This window comes from Pungitius pungitius, chromosome 3, assembly GCF_949316345.1.
Source record: "Pungitius pungitius chromosome 3, fPunPun2.1, whole genome shotgun sequence".
Taxonomy (NCBI): domain Eukaryota; kingdom Metazoa; phylum Chordata; class Actinopteri; order Perciformes; family Gasterosteidae; genus Pungitius; species Pungitius pungitius.
The window spans coordinates 25,308,173-25,325,552 of record NC_084902.1 but is presented as its reverse complement, the minus strand read 5'-3'; the positions used below and the strand labels follow the sequence as shown (position 1 = coordinate 25,325,552).

The 17,380-nt window shown below is 47.3% G+C and overlaps 1 protein-coding gene across 5 annotated transcripts in view; it reads left to right on the top strand.

Annotated features, from left to right (window-relative positions):
* LOC119212993 (FERM and PDZ domain-containing protein 4-like) overlaps positions 1-17,380 on the top strand; it is a 45,739-nt gene that overhangs the window by 10,762 nt on the left and 17,597 nt on the right. The window contains exon 1 of one of the 5 annotated variants that reach the window (XM_037463962.2): positions 4,768-5,255. The exons of the other annotated variants lie outside the window; for them this stretch is intronic. Coding sequence (XP_037319859.2) covers positions 5,215-5,255 — 41 coding nt within the window. The 5' untranslated portion in view covers positions 4,768-5,214. Of the gene's footprint in view, positions 1-4,767; positions 5,256-17,380 lie in introns of those variants that run through there. 5 annotated transcript variants of the gene reach the window in all.

Below are 17,380 nucleotides of genomic sequence, written 5' to 3'. Positions count from 1 at the left end.
TTGCACTTGATCGGCGTCAGGTACAGTGGATTAGATACAATCTCGTTCCCAATCTTGAATAGCATAATGTAACTACACGTGTCCAACGTGGTGAATCCACTTACCCTTTCCCATCTCTTTAGCCCCTCAGTCTCTTCCCCCCCAATCCATCAACCCCCGTGTCACGCTTTTGTCTCACTGCCGCTCACTTGAATCTCCATCTTCTCCCCCCCCCCCCCGGTCTCCCTACATACGCCTCTCTAGTTCTCACTTGCTGTATTCTGTCCTGTCCTCCTCTTTCTCACCCCCCCCCCCCCCCTCGCTGTAGCGTTGTCTGCCCTATCAGATTAAGCCTGTCTCATAAGGAAAAGGGAGAAAGAGAGATTGCCGGTTGGATTAAAGGCGGATGGGAATGAAATTCTATGATCTCGTTGTTTAGACGAGTCACACAAAGTTGCTGTGTGTGTGTGTGTGTGTGTGTGTGTGTGTGTGTGTGTGTGTGTGTGTGTGTGTGTGTGTGTGTGTGTGTGTGTGTGTGCGTGTGTCTGTGTGTGTGTGTGTGTGTGTGTGTGTGCGTGCGTCTGTGTGTGCATGTGAAGGCCGGCGACCGCTTTATCCCCTGTAATGACAGGGAGCCGGCCCGGAACGACTGGCCCCGCGCTGTTGAATGCTGGGAAATCGCGCATGCGACTGTGTCAAATTACAGTGTGATGATGGGGAAGCTTTAAATTAAATAACTAATAATTAATTGTGATTGACACATTGTCATTGATGAGGAGGCTTTTATTGTGCTATTTGGATGTGTTGAAGCGGGATATCTTATTGGAAAAGGTCAGAAGTCTGTCTCGGCCCGGATATGTTGACGGCATTCATGGTCATTTTTGCGTCCGTTTAACCAATAAGTAATCCCACGAAAAATGATGTTTACAATGACAATGGACGTCTGCCCGGGTCAAGGCGATTCCAGCGCACGGCTAATTGGCTCAACGGTAAGGAGCTGACGCTTACTTTAGCACCGTCAAATCACCTGAATACATCAACATTTATCAATTGTTTTACTGGATAGTTAGCTGCCCGGGTTAGGACACTGTTACTTATAGAATATAAGTGGCTTTATTAGTGCATTTTCTTTACAAATTTCACAAGTTTCCTGTATGGAGGAAGAAGTTCAATTTTCAAAAAAATGTAATAGCCATGTGGCCAAAAGCGCCATTTCCTCGCAGGACCTCACTTTTGCGGCTCCCCCTCGTCCACGTAGAGATGTCCACTCTTCCTAAATTGAAACAAAGCGGTGGGAGTGAACCCGACCCGTCTATCAAAGCACAATTCACAAAGGCGTAGCAGATAGGGCGGGCTCTCGCAGAATTAGGAGAAGTGAGTGAGTGGCTGTTGATTTATGTATGAACCCCCCCCCCCCCTCTTCCCACAAAAAGAATCCAGTTATTGGCTAATCAGCCGCACGTTTGACTGCATGATGAACTTTACTGTTCTTGAAGCAGCCTCTAGGGGGAAATCCCTTTACAGGATGCTATTTTGATGGGTATCGATTGACATGCAGCATCCTGCTCTCTGGAAGGCGACAAAATAGATACAAATGCGACGCAGCACGCGGGCAGGTTGAGGCTGCGCGCCGAATGCCAATGCGATGAGCGCTGGGGCGGCGCGCGTGTTTCTCTCCCTCTCGCAGCGCGTAGCCGCTCGCACTTGGATGGCGACCTTGGGCTGTATTGTTATTCATCACCGGACGGAGGCTTATCTCTCGGAGACACAAACCTGCAGCGGGACGCGAGCGGCGCTCCTATCTATTCTCACTGTAAAAAGAAAAAGAGTGGCGAGATCGGGCAGCAGCCTTGACAGATAAAGAAATAACCCCCCCAAAAAAGGACCCGTTGTTCCGTCGGTTGGGTGCTCGACATGCTCGCAGACTGTAAACTGTAAAATCATATTTAACATCGGTATTTAGGAAGGTAAAAGCGGAGGGAAAACTGTGGGATCGGCTGACCGGAAGTTAGAAAGCCGGATTTCTCTACCATTTTGCTGCTGTGTGCCAACAAAACACATCACATTTTGGTAGGCGAGTCATGGTCGCGTGCTCAAGGACCTCTTGTGATTGCGGCTGCTCTCTCTAAAAAACAAAAAAAAACACTTTTACCGGCCGCTCTACAACGCCATTGGCCGCCCGCCGACTCCTCAGGCGCTCCTTTTTATCTCGTCCTGCTCTGCAACCAGAGAATGTGTGTCAAGAGAAGCTGCTTGCACGCTGTTGTTGTGTTGGGCCGGGGACGTGTGGAAGTGTGATGACTCGTTCCTTCAGTGGAACGAGTCATGAAAATGAAATGGGACTTTGTGGACCCTGGCGAAAGGTCAGTGAGGCTCACTTCGTTATTCGTTCCCCGCTCTCAGCCCTTTGCGCCACTCGGCCCAGATCCATTGTCGCGGCTCCCTGCCTCCCTTTTTTATCCTGCCAATTTTAAATTAGACAACTCCTTCCTCATTCACTTTGTCCAATCTCTTAAACCTAAAGGTACCTTTACTCTCTATTTAAAACGGGTAACAATTGTTAGTTCCGTTCCCTGCTTCTCCAGCCACTAACTACATTATTCTACTTTGCTCTCTTAACCTTTGGATGAAGGCAGACTTTCACATTTCACCCATCAAGTGACAGTCGGCGTACTAAGACCATTTGTTCACTACAGGAAGAGTGTGTATGCGCTAGCAAAGACCAGCCCATGCATTACACATGAGCCATTTTGGTTTGTGTCTGTTGTCCCCCTAACTTAAAGATGTTCACTCTTCCAAGAACCTTCCAATCCAACACAAACTTGATTTATGAAATTGGAAGTTTCTCTCAAAGCTTGACAGTAAGGATTCTTGGAGACTATTATCCAAAAATTTCACCAAACTAGATATCCCAAAATTGCTTTGAACTGTAATAAGGTTCTGACAGGAAATTGAATGTGCTTACGGACAAGAGTGGTCGTGATTGTTTCGTCTCGCCCTGAGACGGGAGGTGACTCAACCCGTATGAAAGAGGGCAACGGGGCCTTTCACACTCTGCGACGGGTGTGTGTGCTTCAGTGCGTGCCTGAGGGAAGACAAGGGTCATCAAAGACCCTTCGCATCAAAGCCACCCCACAGGGAATCCGCTGCTTTCTGCCTCCACTGCTTTGAGAGACAGACATGACGCCTTCGGTTTACGTACATACACTTACACATACATGTGTTTAGTGTTGTTTTTTTAAGGAATCACTTTCTCCTCTGAGAAGCTTTATGTTGATTATTGGAGATGTACCTGAGCTGCCCGTGGTATTTATTAACATTCTGAAGGCTGGCTTTATGAACTGCCCGTGACCTTACTATATTATATATATATATATATATAAAATAAATGCTGTGATTATTGGTAAACCCAAAGCTTGTAAGAATTTAGTGTCTACGACCACTACAACCCTGCCGGGAGTGTAACAGAAACAGGATGCTGGCACCGTATACTTATTAAGTTGGAACATTATGTTATGCGTCCTGGCAGAAAGTCGAAACTTTTAATGTGATCGAGTTTGCAGTCTTACATCAGTCCCCGGAGGAACGCCCGCCCTCATTAATAGTGATCCGCCTGTCCCGAACTATCAGAATAACTTCTCGTGAATCCTTAAATCTGGTGGCGTTCGCCTTGCTGACGGCTGCTTCCATTTCTCTCGTTTCACATGTCGCTAGACATCACTGTCTTGATCTGACTCCGCCAAAACCGCACGCTTTTCCCCCGGGAAATTGCCCGGATCCGAATGAGGCATTCCCGTCACGTAAGACTGTCTGATGCCGTCGGGGACAGCAGGCCAACAGTTGATGAAACAACCCACGAGCTGTCCCGTACCGGATCCCCATCACCCTCTGCTGCTACCTGTGGCCGCCGATAACGCCGATCTAATGAGAGTAAGACAAATGTCCTCCCTTCACTCGGGAGATGAATTTTAAAAAAAACACACGGCTCTCCTCTGATTACACGCCCACTCGAGTCCAAACGCACGCGGAGCTAAGGAGACAAACTCTGATGTGTTCCTTTAAAGTTTATCCTCGCCACTGAGTTCTGTCCAAGGCAGCTTGTGGCACCGAGCCAACACGCAGCGGCGCACACACACGCACGCACGTACGCACACACACGCTCAGGGCTCTGACTTGTTGTCGGGGGCTTGATGACAGGCTGCGAAAGAAAGAGGAGTCCTTGAACGTTGTTGTCAAATCTGAATATCCGAATAAAGTCGGTTTTCATCTTTGAAGTGTGTGTGTGTGTGTGTGTGTGTGTGTGTGTGTGTGTGTGAAAATTTAAATTTTATTCTCAACATTTTGTTGCATCTGTGTGATGGCGTGTTCATGTTCACAAGCTCACTTAGTAAAACCAAGTAGCCGGGATGGGGGGGGAGTCAGAGGGACAGGGTCTCGCTCCCATCCGCCGAGTCAGCTTTTCTCTGCTCATCACCCCCCCCCCCCACCCACCCACCCCTCCTCCTCCTTCTCTGTTTCTCCCAGTTGCCTCCTCTTAACACAACCAAAGCACTTGCACCCTCCACCTTTTATCTTGATACAACCCCCCCCCCCCCACACACACACACACACACACACACATTTTTCTGCCTCCTCTCTTCTGCCCCCCCGCAGACCAGATGAACGGAGGGCAAAGCCGGAGACGGGAAGCATCCGTCATCCACTCGCTCTGTCCTCCCTCCCTCTCTCCCTCTCCATTCCCAGCCCTCCTCCACCCCCACCTCCCTCCCCCCCCTCTCTCCTCTACCCTGCTCGCCGCGGCTGGGATCACTGCACTACTCCATGCGCTGGGATGGAGAGCACACACGGGGGGCGTATTGCAGCTCGGTTGAGCCAGGTGGAGAGCGCCAAATACGGCTGAGTCGTCCCAGAGAAAGACGCGAGGTGGCGGCAGGGGGGCGGCGGGAGACGACCCGCACCGTGCATGTCAGCCCTTTGGGACGCACAGTTGTGGAATTGTGGACAGGGGGAGGAATGTGATTGTCTGCACACCGGACGTGGGCATTCAACAAGGGCGATCACTTTGACCACAGCGCTCAGGTGTTTTCTCACCAACTCTGAATCCTGCGTGCCAGAGGCTCTTGTTGACTGTCAGTATGGATCCGGGGTTGAAACTGGACCGTCTTTTGGATGTGGATTAGAATACTGATGTGCAGCATCCGAGCGCTGGCATATAGAGCGCTGTAGCGGGTCCACATGGACATGTTTGGTTTCTCCAAGATGCCAAAGCTGTCTGGGTGAGTGTTCTTTTACTTCTGGCCTCTCATGGGCACTGTCTCGTGTTTTTAACTTCTATTCCAATGTCTCGACAAACACCGGATAATAATAAATAAGTGAGGTTGTTTTTGCCGGGTCCACAAGTAAACAGTGTCCATGAACAAGAGAGACAGCAATTGCTCTTGACAGTAAATTTTACTTTGTGTGTTTTCACCTAAAAAGTTGAAAAACAATTACATTTGAAAAACTCGACACTGGTGTGGGTAAATGTACTTGGTTCCATTCTATGTGAGCGGTGTCATGAAATGTTGGCGTCTGTGATGCCAAGATGCGCGCGGCGACCACAGCTGAGGCTCAGCGGACATTGGCGACGATAAGGCGGAGCACAATCCCAGAGTCCGAGGAGCAAGTGGCAAAGATGAAGAAACGAGAGGGGGTGGACAGCGGGTGCTGAAAAAGATGGGAGAACACGGTGATCCAGTGGAGGGCGCCGAGCCGCAGGAGGAGTCGTAGCCAGACTACCAAGTAGTTGAAAAGAGGTTTAAAACAGTTTACCCCGAGCGACATCAATCCCGTCTCCACGATGCTCTCCCTCGCCCCGGTGTCACGGTTACACAACAAAGGCAAATACATCGCTTCATTCAGGGATTATTTCCTTTCAAGTAAACTGTTCCTCCCACGTGGAACCAAACCAGTCACAGGCCTGAGTCGAGGCCGTGGTTTTCCCCGCCACGTGTACGTATGTGGACACATGTTGCCATGATCCCTGACTCATGGTGGCCACATCCTCTAAGCCCTCTAAACATGGCTCAAGGCAAATCTCTTAAAGCTACACACTCAGAGGTTAGCATCTGGAGTCTCCCTTTCCTCCGAGGAGAAGCGTTCACAGTGGAAGCCCATTCCACAACATTTCTTTGTTTTATAAAGGTATTCAAGGTGAGATTTGAGCCACTCAAAATAACTGTGGTACGTGCTTAGATATCTTAGACATTGGGACTTTTGTTATGAGCCTGGGCCTGCGTGGGGAATTTCAACCATGGGTCAGGAAGTTTCTTTTCAAGGAGATTGACGCCATTGGCAATATTCTTTGTGCACGACTTCATTCATCTATCTGAATATGACTTTGGTCTGTGGTCGAATTTGAAGGACTTGGTGCCGATGTCTCTTTGTCTTCTTTTGAACATGTGCATCTGTGTGACGTCACTTTATGTCTTTGTCCCGCTTTGCTTTGAACAAGCGAAGCCTTATCAAATGCCTTTTTGAAAAGGCAAATTACAAAATTATGCAAATATGTAAGGAAACCAAAGCAGCAGGCTGTGCTCTTGAATGCTTTCGATGCCTGAGAAGCACAGCCTTAATGTTTTAGAACTACTCCAGCACATCAGAAGATGAGAGATGAACAAAGTTTTTCCTGGACTTCATTTCAATGAGTGTTACCAAAAAATCACACTTAACCGAGAACATTGATATTTCCCTCTTAACTAAAGATGAGTCCCGCAGCACAGAGGCAGGTTTGCATAGGTTGACACTTTTGTCTTTATTTCACTTCCGATTTGGATAAACAGCTTCCATTTGCAATAAGACGGGCTTCCCGCACCCTCCTGGCTGCCACTTCCTTTCGCTTTACCATTTATTTATTTTTTGCCACACCCACTTATCCACATTGTTTCATTGTTGACAGACTGTAAAATGGCGAGAATGAATAACGGCGCCAAGAGAGTATTTGCCTGCCTGGCAAGTTAGCCGCGCGTTGCCCGCACCCCAGATGGGGGATCGTAGCCTTCTGTTTGCACACGCCGCACAAGCCAAGTTTGCTTTGCGAACCGTAATGAGGAATTGTGGTTAATGTATTGCCTTCATATGCATCGTAATGAATCATTCAATCTCAACGTTCTGTGGTCCTCTTTGCGTTGCGTTTGTTGATGTTTGACTATGTTTTGCGACCTGGCTTGGTTTCCAGGAGGTCGAAGTCTCTCTCCTCCACGCATCATAAAGACGGGGTCGGGGACCTGTTTCGGCGTCCGTAGGGCGGCACATTCTTGGCTTTTCGGGTTTGTCGGATTCTGGCAGTGAAAGTCGCCAGCAGGACTTGTTTGTGTTGTGAGTATCAGATTACAGCGACGTATGCCAAATTGCCTTCCGCTTTTTGCCAAATACATGCTGCTACTTCAGAGGGCAGATTCCATTGCACACAGAGCCATCTGACAAGTTGTGCCCCCCCACCTTAATTTTTTTTTATATCCTTTTCAAAATCAGGGCACCCGATTTTCAATTTGGACTTTTGTGGCTCACGGAGTTCGTAATGTTTTTGGAAGCAGGTCGGATCACACCATCGACCTTTACAAAAGAGCCCGAAGCGGAAGGGGGGGGGGGAATTTTACGAGTACAGGGCGGAAATGGGAGTTACAATTATTCACTCTCTCGACAAGAGTGAGATTAGAAGTTCCACACAGCCAACAGCTGTATGCCAAGAATGGAGCTTCAGCCAGGACAGTTAGCTTAGCTTAGCATAAAGACTACAATCGGCGAGGGGGGGGGCGGCATTAATCCTGGCCCCCCCTGAAAAGGGGTTAACTCTCACTTCCTCACTCCCTGCGGCGTAACCCTTAAAGTTGGACGATTTTCTTGATTTGCGTCTGGATAATCCTCCTAAGGGATTTGGTGTGCGATCACTGCAGGAGGGGCCGGCGGGGTGAACACATGGCCGGCTGTTTCTGTCGGTGTCTGAGATCACATCACAACCCCCCCCCCCCCTTCCTCACCTATCCGTCTGCTTCATGTGTATTCCTCCTTCAATCATAGATGACTCATCTCTCAGCCTGAGGCGGATGTAACTTTTGATTGTTTGAGGATGTTCGTATTATTTATTTTTAAAAAGAGCTAAAGAATGCTGAAGCAACAGGTGCCCCTTTGATTCACGCCCCGCAGAATCATGCGTTTTGTAATCTCCTTTTTATAAAAGATGGCAGCTCTGACATGGAACCCTTTAATCAGCCCTTCCTTCTTACAGCGGGGATTCATTTCCGGGGTGAACGCTAATATTCTCTTGTGTTATGATTGCCTCATTTTACTTCCCATAATTCCAGTCGTCTCTGGCACAAGATAATACTGAAAAGGCTGAAGCGGCGCGCTTCACACCATCCGCTTTTGACGGGAGATCAAAATTTGATCAATTATGCAAATGTTCAAAAACCCATTTTGCTGCGTTCCCATCCTGAACTTCCTCCCCTCCCCTCGACTCTGCTTTGCGAGAAACAAATAACTGGGAACAAGCGACGTCTCTCAATTACGCCTCGATTCACAGCCGCCGAGCGCGGTGGAGTTCAGCTGCATTGTACCGATCAGTGACGCAGGAAGCCATGCTCGTATTGGGATTCTGCCCATGTGGGGGAAGTAAGTCGCAACAGAACTTGACGTCCACCGCGTGGTTCTCTGTAAGCGCGTTTATGTCTCATGCATTCTGCACGGAGACGCTCTCTGTGCATTATTTACTGCCGCACGGGTGCATATGCTTTCGCCTCGTGGATGGATCACCGCCTCAGCGCAACCAAACTGGAAGTTGAACATGCCTTGTCCTTTTTTTTTGTGTGTGTGTGTGTGTGTGTGTGTGTGTGTGTGTGTGTGTGTGTGTGTGTGTGTGTGTGTGTGTGTGTGTGTGTGTGTGTGTGTGTGTGTGTGTGTGTGTGTGTGTGTGTGTGTGTGTGTGTGTGTGTGACGGCGTTCGGCCCTCAGCTGAACTCTGTCGCAGTCTTGAAACAGAAAGCATCAAAAATACACTCACATGTGTCACAGGGTGACTCATCCAACGGGCCGATCTTCTTCCCGAAGTTTTAACTGCACTCTGACACAGTCAGCAGTGTCTTGTCCCCCCAATGGTCTATACTTCCTTTGATCCTCAAATGGAGTCTTAGATGTGCCGTGAGGAATTCTGCTGCCTGGTTTTGCGCCGCGTGATTCGGGTTTGGGTTCTCCTCTGTTCCCTTTTGCCTTTTGAGATAGTACTGAAACAGTGTTGTGTTAATATGGGGATGCCAGGCGACCAGCAAAGACTCCAGGAAGTTACTGTATGCTTCCCCCCCCCCCCCCCAGAAAACAGCTATTTTTAACACACCCAGTACATTTACCGAATGAAGTGGAAGTATCCTTGTAACATTTACCCGTACAGCTGTTCCCTTTTCACATAAATGTTCACGTTCTCTTCCATGAAGTGTTGAAAGTCCAAGGACACGTGGCTAACTTGGGCATCTGTGTATTGTTATATAACATCGATGTTGCATGCAAATGTGTGTGTTTCTCAAAGTCACCACAGACCATGTCTCCACAGAGGGGACCAGTGTATGGGGGTGTTTTATAAACGCTGTCAAACTCTCAGGGAAGTGCATATTCAATAATTGATCACTTCGGCTGAGCTTTACTACATACAGTTAGCAATTATGTCCTTGTAGGACAGAAGTAAAGTTAAAAATATCTTGCGTCATCTTGCATTCCATATTCTCCCTCACACACTCAACTCTGGGTTGCAAAAGGGAAGGATACGGCACTGTGGAACACATGAATGAAGCATGACAGAAAAGAAATGGTGAATTAACGTATCCTTGCCATTCATTATGTGGGGAAATTGCATTTAGTTGCATTGTTTTTTGTCACAACGGGCGGAGGAGGCAGGACTCAAACTTGCAAACAAAAGGTCCTTTAATAAACAGGGACAGGGGAACTCACAAAACAGGGTGACAAAATTCAGGGACAAAAGACACACAGGGCTTAAATACACTTAAATACAGTGCAGATGATTAGACACAGGTGGAAACAATCAGGGACACGGCAGACAATCACCAGGCAGGAAGTGGAACCCAGGGACACAAGAGACATGAAACTACAAAATAAGACCGGAAACAAACCCAAACTGGAACAGTTCTTTGCATGTTTTAGTTAAGTTTTCCCCACATCTGACCTTCATTTAAGTTATCAGTTAATAAAGTATGCATTTTGTTTGCCAGTCCTCGTTTGTAAAATGCAACCGCAGCATCAAATTGTGCAGTGCCGCGCTACATTGCTGGAATTTCGAGTGATTGACAAATGAGCTAAACACAATCGAAACGATGTGTCAGGATTACCGAGGGACGACGCACGTGATTGATGAGCTCCCGCTGACATCGCGCCGTCCGTTTCGCTGACACATGTGTCCGCCAAAGAGGCTTGTTGAGTGATTAGATCTGCTCCAAATACTGTCGCATCACGTTGTCGTGCGACCGTGTGTCTTCAGAGGGCCACGCGGTCACACAAACACACCACGCCCCGCACTGGAACCCTGGCGTGTCTTTATCGTCCTGCACTTCACTCTCACTTCACTCTCAAAGTGCTCCGTGAAAACAACAAGGTTATCCGTGGCATATTGTGCGCCGCTGCACGCCTCGTGCTTTCGCCTTCCTACCCGCCGCCATTTTTCCGATTGAAGAATCCAGGCACGTGTTGTCACATTCAGCGAATGATTACGGTGCCCCTGTGTAACCTTATTTAGCTGGGCCCTCGGGCTATTCTCAGCCCCGCGGCGCTTTGCCTCCATGTTTGGTGCAGATGTTTCCCGCCGCGCTGGAGTATTTTCTGCCTCCACGCGTGGTGACATGGAGCGAATGCAGCCAAGTGACAAATGCAGTGGCTCTAGTGTGTTTGTCGTGTGATCGCACATTGGATTGTTTCACGTGCCGCTAGCATTGATGCATGAACACACGCACACACACACACACACACTCTCTCTCGCGCTCTCTTTCTAACCTTTAAAAATCGACTTTAACCAAATAGAAGGAGGTAGTCAATGCTTTGTCGTCATTAACGTTACATCACGCGAATATGGTCAACCAAAGATAGACTAACATTAAACTCTATACGGGTATTACCGCAGTCAAATATGAAGAACACACAGAAAGCAAAATACTTTTATGAGGTTATAGAACAAATAATGTTTGCACAAATTGGCATGTCTTACATGATCCCAGAAGGCGTGATGAACTGAAACCACAGGTAACAACAGTACAAACTTATTTACAAGATAGTGTTGTTCTGTAGAAAACACAAGGGAAAATGTTTAGTTTTGTTTTGTGACTGGTGAGAAATTGAGCTTACGCGTGGATCCATTAATAGACTACACAACGGTGCGGCCTGCAATTAAATTCCACATCTTAGTGTCAGCCCACTAGTTCTACTCTGGTACACTCACACATCGAGATTATCTGTGTGTTAACACTGGATTCAGTGTTCACTGATCACAGCTGTAGAATGGAAGTGGATCTGTCCGTGGTCCTGAAGCCAAACCCTCACCAAAGCTGCTCCCTCGCTCACCTACTTTTATGTCTTTGTATAGTTTTTTTTTTTTTTTTAATGCAAGCTTTTAATTGATTCCATCATCACACGCCGTGGGCCTGTTTCCACATCAGTAGGACCAGTCAGTGTTTGTAAGAAAAGCAGTCAGACGAGTGATCTGAGAGAACCGGCTATTTGCAGAGGAAAGTCTTTATAGCACTTAGTGCGGCGCAGTGCAGCACAGTGCAACATGACAAATGCAACATTTACCCGCAATAATTAAAAAAGCAGAAGAGCGGTGTCTCACTGCCTCTGCAGTTAGAGCTGATAGGATATGGATTTTGTAACTTGGTTCCTAACCGAGAAATATAAGTAATTGCAAATGTGTAGTAGGTACTGTACTGTAGTGTGCTGTTGACTCATTCCAGATGTTAGCAGTTTTTTTTAAGTTTTTAGACTAAAAAAAGTTTCCATATAAATACTCATCATTTGCATTCAGCTTTCCATTGCAGATTGGTGGCATGCTGATTAATTCTAGACCTTTGAATCACTGCAGATGTCTTTTCAGTGATTCAAATAGTTGTGGTGTTGTTCTCATTGATGTCTCAGAGTGGAAAAAACCCACAAAAACATTCAGAGCTTTGGGAAGGGAATCAAGGATGGAGACATTTTCTTCCTGTGACTGAGTCTGACAAATCCATTCATAAAATAACTGTTATTAACCCAACTAGTTGTTACCCAACTAGAAATCCAATCCAATTTGTATTTCTAGTTGGGTGACAACCTGGAACTTTTCTAACTCATCTCTAACTCATTCTAGCTTTTTTCTGTTTCTGTACCAGACCGTTTACCCCCCCTGGCACTTTGTTCTGGTCATTCCAAAAAGATTGAGTGAACAGTTACGAAAATCTCTCTAAGCCAACGACTTTGCTGAGTGACACTTTACTAAAAGACAGTTAACACCTAAAAGAAACATTAAGCTAACTAGTTAACTCCAAACACGTACTTAAATCACTATATCACTGAGTCAAACAAAAGAAAAGCCCGGTGAATTTTGGAGCTGTTCCCTTTCTGATGGATGGTTGGAATAATCTAAATTGGTGCATCCTCAGTGTTATCCCTTCAGCTCTGCGTGCAAATTAGCAACTTTGTTGTCTCTTGCAGTTTACGCGTTATTTTTTTGCTTTCCGTGGTGCTTGTTTAGCAAACATCAGCACTCTGCAAAATGTGTAACATAAAAAGTGTGCTTGTGCACGCTCTCATGTTCGTGCCCCCCGCTTGTTGAGAGCATGTTGTCTTCAGATAGTAAAGCTATATAAAACAAGAGCACTTCCAGGTCGACTTTTAACAAAGTGCGCCAATGATTCATTCATGAGCTGCGTGGAGCCGGGCCGGGAAAGCGTAAAAATCTGACAAATGGATAGGGGCTGCGGATTGGACGAGAAGAAGGTCAAGCCACGGCTGCAGTCGTCTCGCTAGGAGCTATGAGTGTGTTAACTTGGGACTTTAATGAGCGTGATCAGGAAGACCAGGAGGAAAGCAGCTCCATTAGCAAGACAATTAGGACATTTCTAGTGACTGGTCAATGCCAATTTGGACAATGGCACAAATCACCACAAATTAGATGCAACTCTGCAGTCACTGTCGATCAAGCCGTCTGATGTTATTATTATGCCACATTTTTTAATTATGAGAGCAGATGGATGACACAAGTTGATGTGTCTCAGCTTGCATCGATTTCACCCCCCCCCCCCCCCCCCCCCCCAACCCATTCGAGCATACCTCAAAATGCATATCGTCTGTCCGAAGCAGATTGCATGTATTATTATTGCCCGCTGCAATTAACCTGTGAACTGTTATATGGCAACGTTTATAGGTTTTTTTTATTGTCTTTTTCTTTTTTTTTCCTGTTTTCTGAGCTTTCCGTTTTCGTTGGTGTGCAACCAGAGCAGAAAGTTGCATCTTTGCATCTCATTTCATGTCCCGGTAGATGACATACTTTTTTATCCAGTCAATCTTGCAAAAGCATTTCAGTCAATTTATCAGAGTACTTTACAATGGACACTTGGCATGAACACTCTTCTATTTATTATAGACTCAGCTGACATGTTGAAATGAAGAGAAGAGACTCCACCCACCACTTAACCCACATGCCGGTGAATGCTGACAAGGGTCCTCAGCTCCACCAGCATGCAGGACACTCAGCAGCTGAGCTTTTAACAAGTCGAGGGGAGGGGCTTTAATTACCCTTGTTGTTCTGCAGAGAGTGAAGTGGTGAGGATTGGCAATGGGGTGGTGTTCTACTACGCTACTGGCTGTTTGTGAGCATTGTCATAATGTAGGCTAAAGCTCTTCGCTTCTTGTGCAAACCCAGTCAGTCTTGATAAAGAGCTTGAGGCGTTTTGCAAGCGTGTGTGTGTGTTCTATTTAAGAAAAAGGTCAAACTAAAGAAATGGCACTCATGGCAGCATTGATAAGCAGCCGGCAGAAGTTGGCAGAAATCGGCCATTTAAACTGCCTCAATCTTCTGGCTGGATCCGCATCTTGTTTAAATCCCAATTCAAACTCAGTGAAGTAAAGGAGTTAGTGAAGATCAGCGCGGACATGCACCAGCGACTCGGATCCCCTTCTGCTCGTCCCTTTCCTTTTAGGAGACCTTGAGACAGCTTGCGTGTGTAATGGTTCAGTGGCACAGTGAAGTCCTAGATAGAAAAGTGTCGTAAACGTGATAACCTGATGACATTCATACAACAGAAGGAATTCACTATTTACGTGCAACATCTGTTCATGCCTTTTAATGTGAGAGCATTGTTCATTCATTTCTGGCTGCAAGACCATTGAGTCATTTTAACAACTACTTCCAGCGGCTCTCGATTGCAGAATTTCTCTATGAAAGCAATCATATTTACTGATGACTTGGAACAAATGTCCGAGAAAGAGGGGATTATGAACTGCTCGGACGGACTATTACATATTAGGCTCATATGTATAGTACTGTAAGCATTTCCCCCCCGGCTGAACCCTGTGATGGATTACTTTACTGGACACGAGCAATCGGAATCAGCGCTGCGGCATGTGGGAGAATCACAACGCACCCGGAGGTCGGTGATTGGTGGCTGTGTGCGTTGTCGGGGGGGTCTGACATATAACGCGGCGGATGGCTCACTGACTGTTGTGAGTCTCCATGCATCACAAGTACTGGGATCCACGCCTAGTCCTTGGTGTTTTTTGTTTTTTTTTTACAAAAATGAAAAGGCAGGCGATCAATATGAGTAATGGCATTCGACGGGGGGGGGGCTGCTGTGACTAATCAGTTGGGTGGGAGAGGTTTTAAGCGGGATTCTAATTCGATCGAACCGTTGAAGCGAAAGAACAATATGCCGCTCTGAGGCCCGCGCTCGGCCGGACTTTTCCAGGCGGCATCTCCCTAAGCTTCCACCTGTCAAATCAGTCACTTATGTCTAATTAGATGCAATGTGCCTAAATCCATTACATAGAAACTTATTGATTTCGTCTACCTGAGTCACTACATTTAAACAGACTAGCGACAAAAATCCTCAACTCCTGTGCTCCACGTTGACAGAAAAAAGCTTCTTGGTCGGCACATTTTTATCGAGGGGCGCAAAGCATCGATTGAGCTTGTGTCATGAAGTTTAGCTTTAGTGCTGCGCGGGTTACAGAGAGAGAAAGAGAGAGAGAGAGAGAGAGAGAGAGAGATCAATCCCCAGCGGGAAAGAGAGGGTCATGCATTGATCACTTGGGAGGAAAAAATGCTTTTTTGAAGTCAATACAGGAACCTTTTCATCAAAGGAAACCGCAAGAACGAAGCACCGCTGCTGCTTCTTTTGAATTCACGAGTCGCTGGTAGGCTGAAGGGAAACGTGTCAGTTTCGGGGGGGAAGTGACGGAAAAGGCCTTGTATCGAGACGGCAAGTTAAAGGCAACTTTCGTGGTGAGGATGCAGGGGCACATGCTTCTTTGTGTTCGTGACTTCCTGCACAGGGATCCTTCAGCAAGTTCACTGTTGTGAATGGTGTCACGACTACCTGGCTCGCAGTAGCAGTGACATAGGGGAGACCACACAGTTGTTTAGTTCAATCAAATTATAGTTTATTCAAAACGTCATTTCCTATGACGAAATCATAACTTTCATTAATAAAGGTGTGTAATCAGTAAATGAGAAACCAAAAGGTGTAGTGCGAATCTGCAAAGTGTAACCTAGGCGTCCTGAAAGGAAAAGCAAAGAAGAGCAAAAAGTGCTGCTGCCGTCCTGGACGACCGAGCAGCGACGCACAGCCCAGAGCCGAGTAGAGTCGAGTCGGGAGGGGTCCAGAGAGAGAGAGAGCCAGCGGCATTGGCAGGCGATCCTCTTAAACAGTCCCGCCCATCAGCTGCTGTCAGATGGGCCAGGATTCCACAGCTCCCCCTTCAGATTGGGAGGGGAGAGACGGCCCAACCATATTCTCTACATGAAGGGAGTGAGCACACCCAGCACGGCATAGCCGGGCGTGACAATGGGAAACACAGCTAGCTGATTTTGTGCTCGCTTTCAGTTCAACCTGGCCATGGGTCGGCATCTAAATCCCTGCCTTTTGCATTCAGGCTGCAATGCTTATAACATGCAGGACCTCACCATGTAGCAAACAGCTTTGCCTTTTCAATCCCATATAGACATAGAAAGAACTCATTTTTTTCCAGAGTGGGACAAAAAGTGAAGAGGAAAATATGAATGCCATCCAGGTGAACTTTAAGAGTCAGTTTACTCCAGCTCAGAGATGGAGCGATGTTTCCATACACGTTGTTGCTCACTGAAAAGCCTCTTACCCCACAAACAAACATGCAAACACACATACATGCACAGTTGCACACACACACATTCTCTCTTCTCATACACACACACACACACACACACACACACACACACACACACACACGCGCGCGCACACGCAAATACTCATAGTCTCTCTCTCACACACACACAGCATGAATTTGTTTTTCTCTGTGATGAGAAGGATTATGGGATAAAGGAGGCGAGGCCACGGCAGTTTAGTTCAGTTTGGACCAAAGCTGCTTCCAGCAGCAGAAGCACGACGGACACGGACCGGAGTCTGGTTGCACCCTGGAGATCCGCCACGGCCTCCGTACGCTTTGTTTTTTGCCTTTTAGATGAACAAGGAACAAGAGTTTTGGCTGAAGCGCGTGCGCTCGCCAACAAACTCGAGAGGAGCAGAAACTGCAACCTCCCCCCCCCCCCCCCCCGGCGCTGAAGAGGACCTTCTATTTTGTTTCCTCTGCAGCAGGACGTTAATGGAAGTACGGATGATGTGTGTTTTGCGCGAGACCACTGCCTCGCGAGTCCATTTCTTTGCTTCTACACACCAGCCGATCAGCAGGATGACCGATCGGCTCTGACACTTCCACCAGTAGCCTCCATGGTCCCCGATGGAGCTCGTTTGGCACGTCTCATCTAAAAGCCAATTTTCTTTCACCACACACCGCGAGCAATGACTGACTGATGTCTTCAGCCCGTCAACTGCACAATATGGGAATCGATCAGCTGGATTGTTACGGCGATGACGTCCTACTCTAGTACGCTCTTTCTTCTATTTAAAGCATTTGCATCGACTGCAGAGCAGCCTTTGCCCCAGTGATCAGACATGTTCAGGAAAGGGCCGTAACTGATGGACACACGCAGCGTAACAGAAATGCCTATTATTCTATTCACTGCTACCATGGCTTTGCATTACCTTGGTACGATAAACTCGCCTTCATAGTTGACCAGATCGACCGCCGCATCCGTGATTATCCTCGGCGCGCCCGTGCAGCCCCGTACGCGCGGCCATTCATC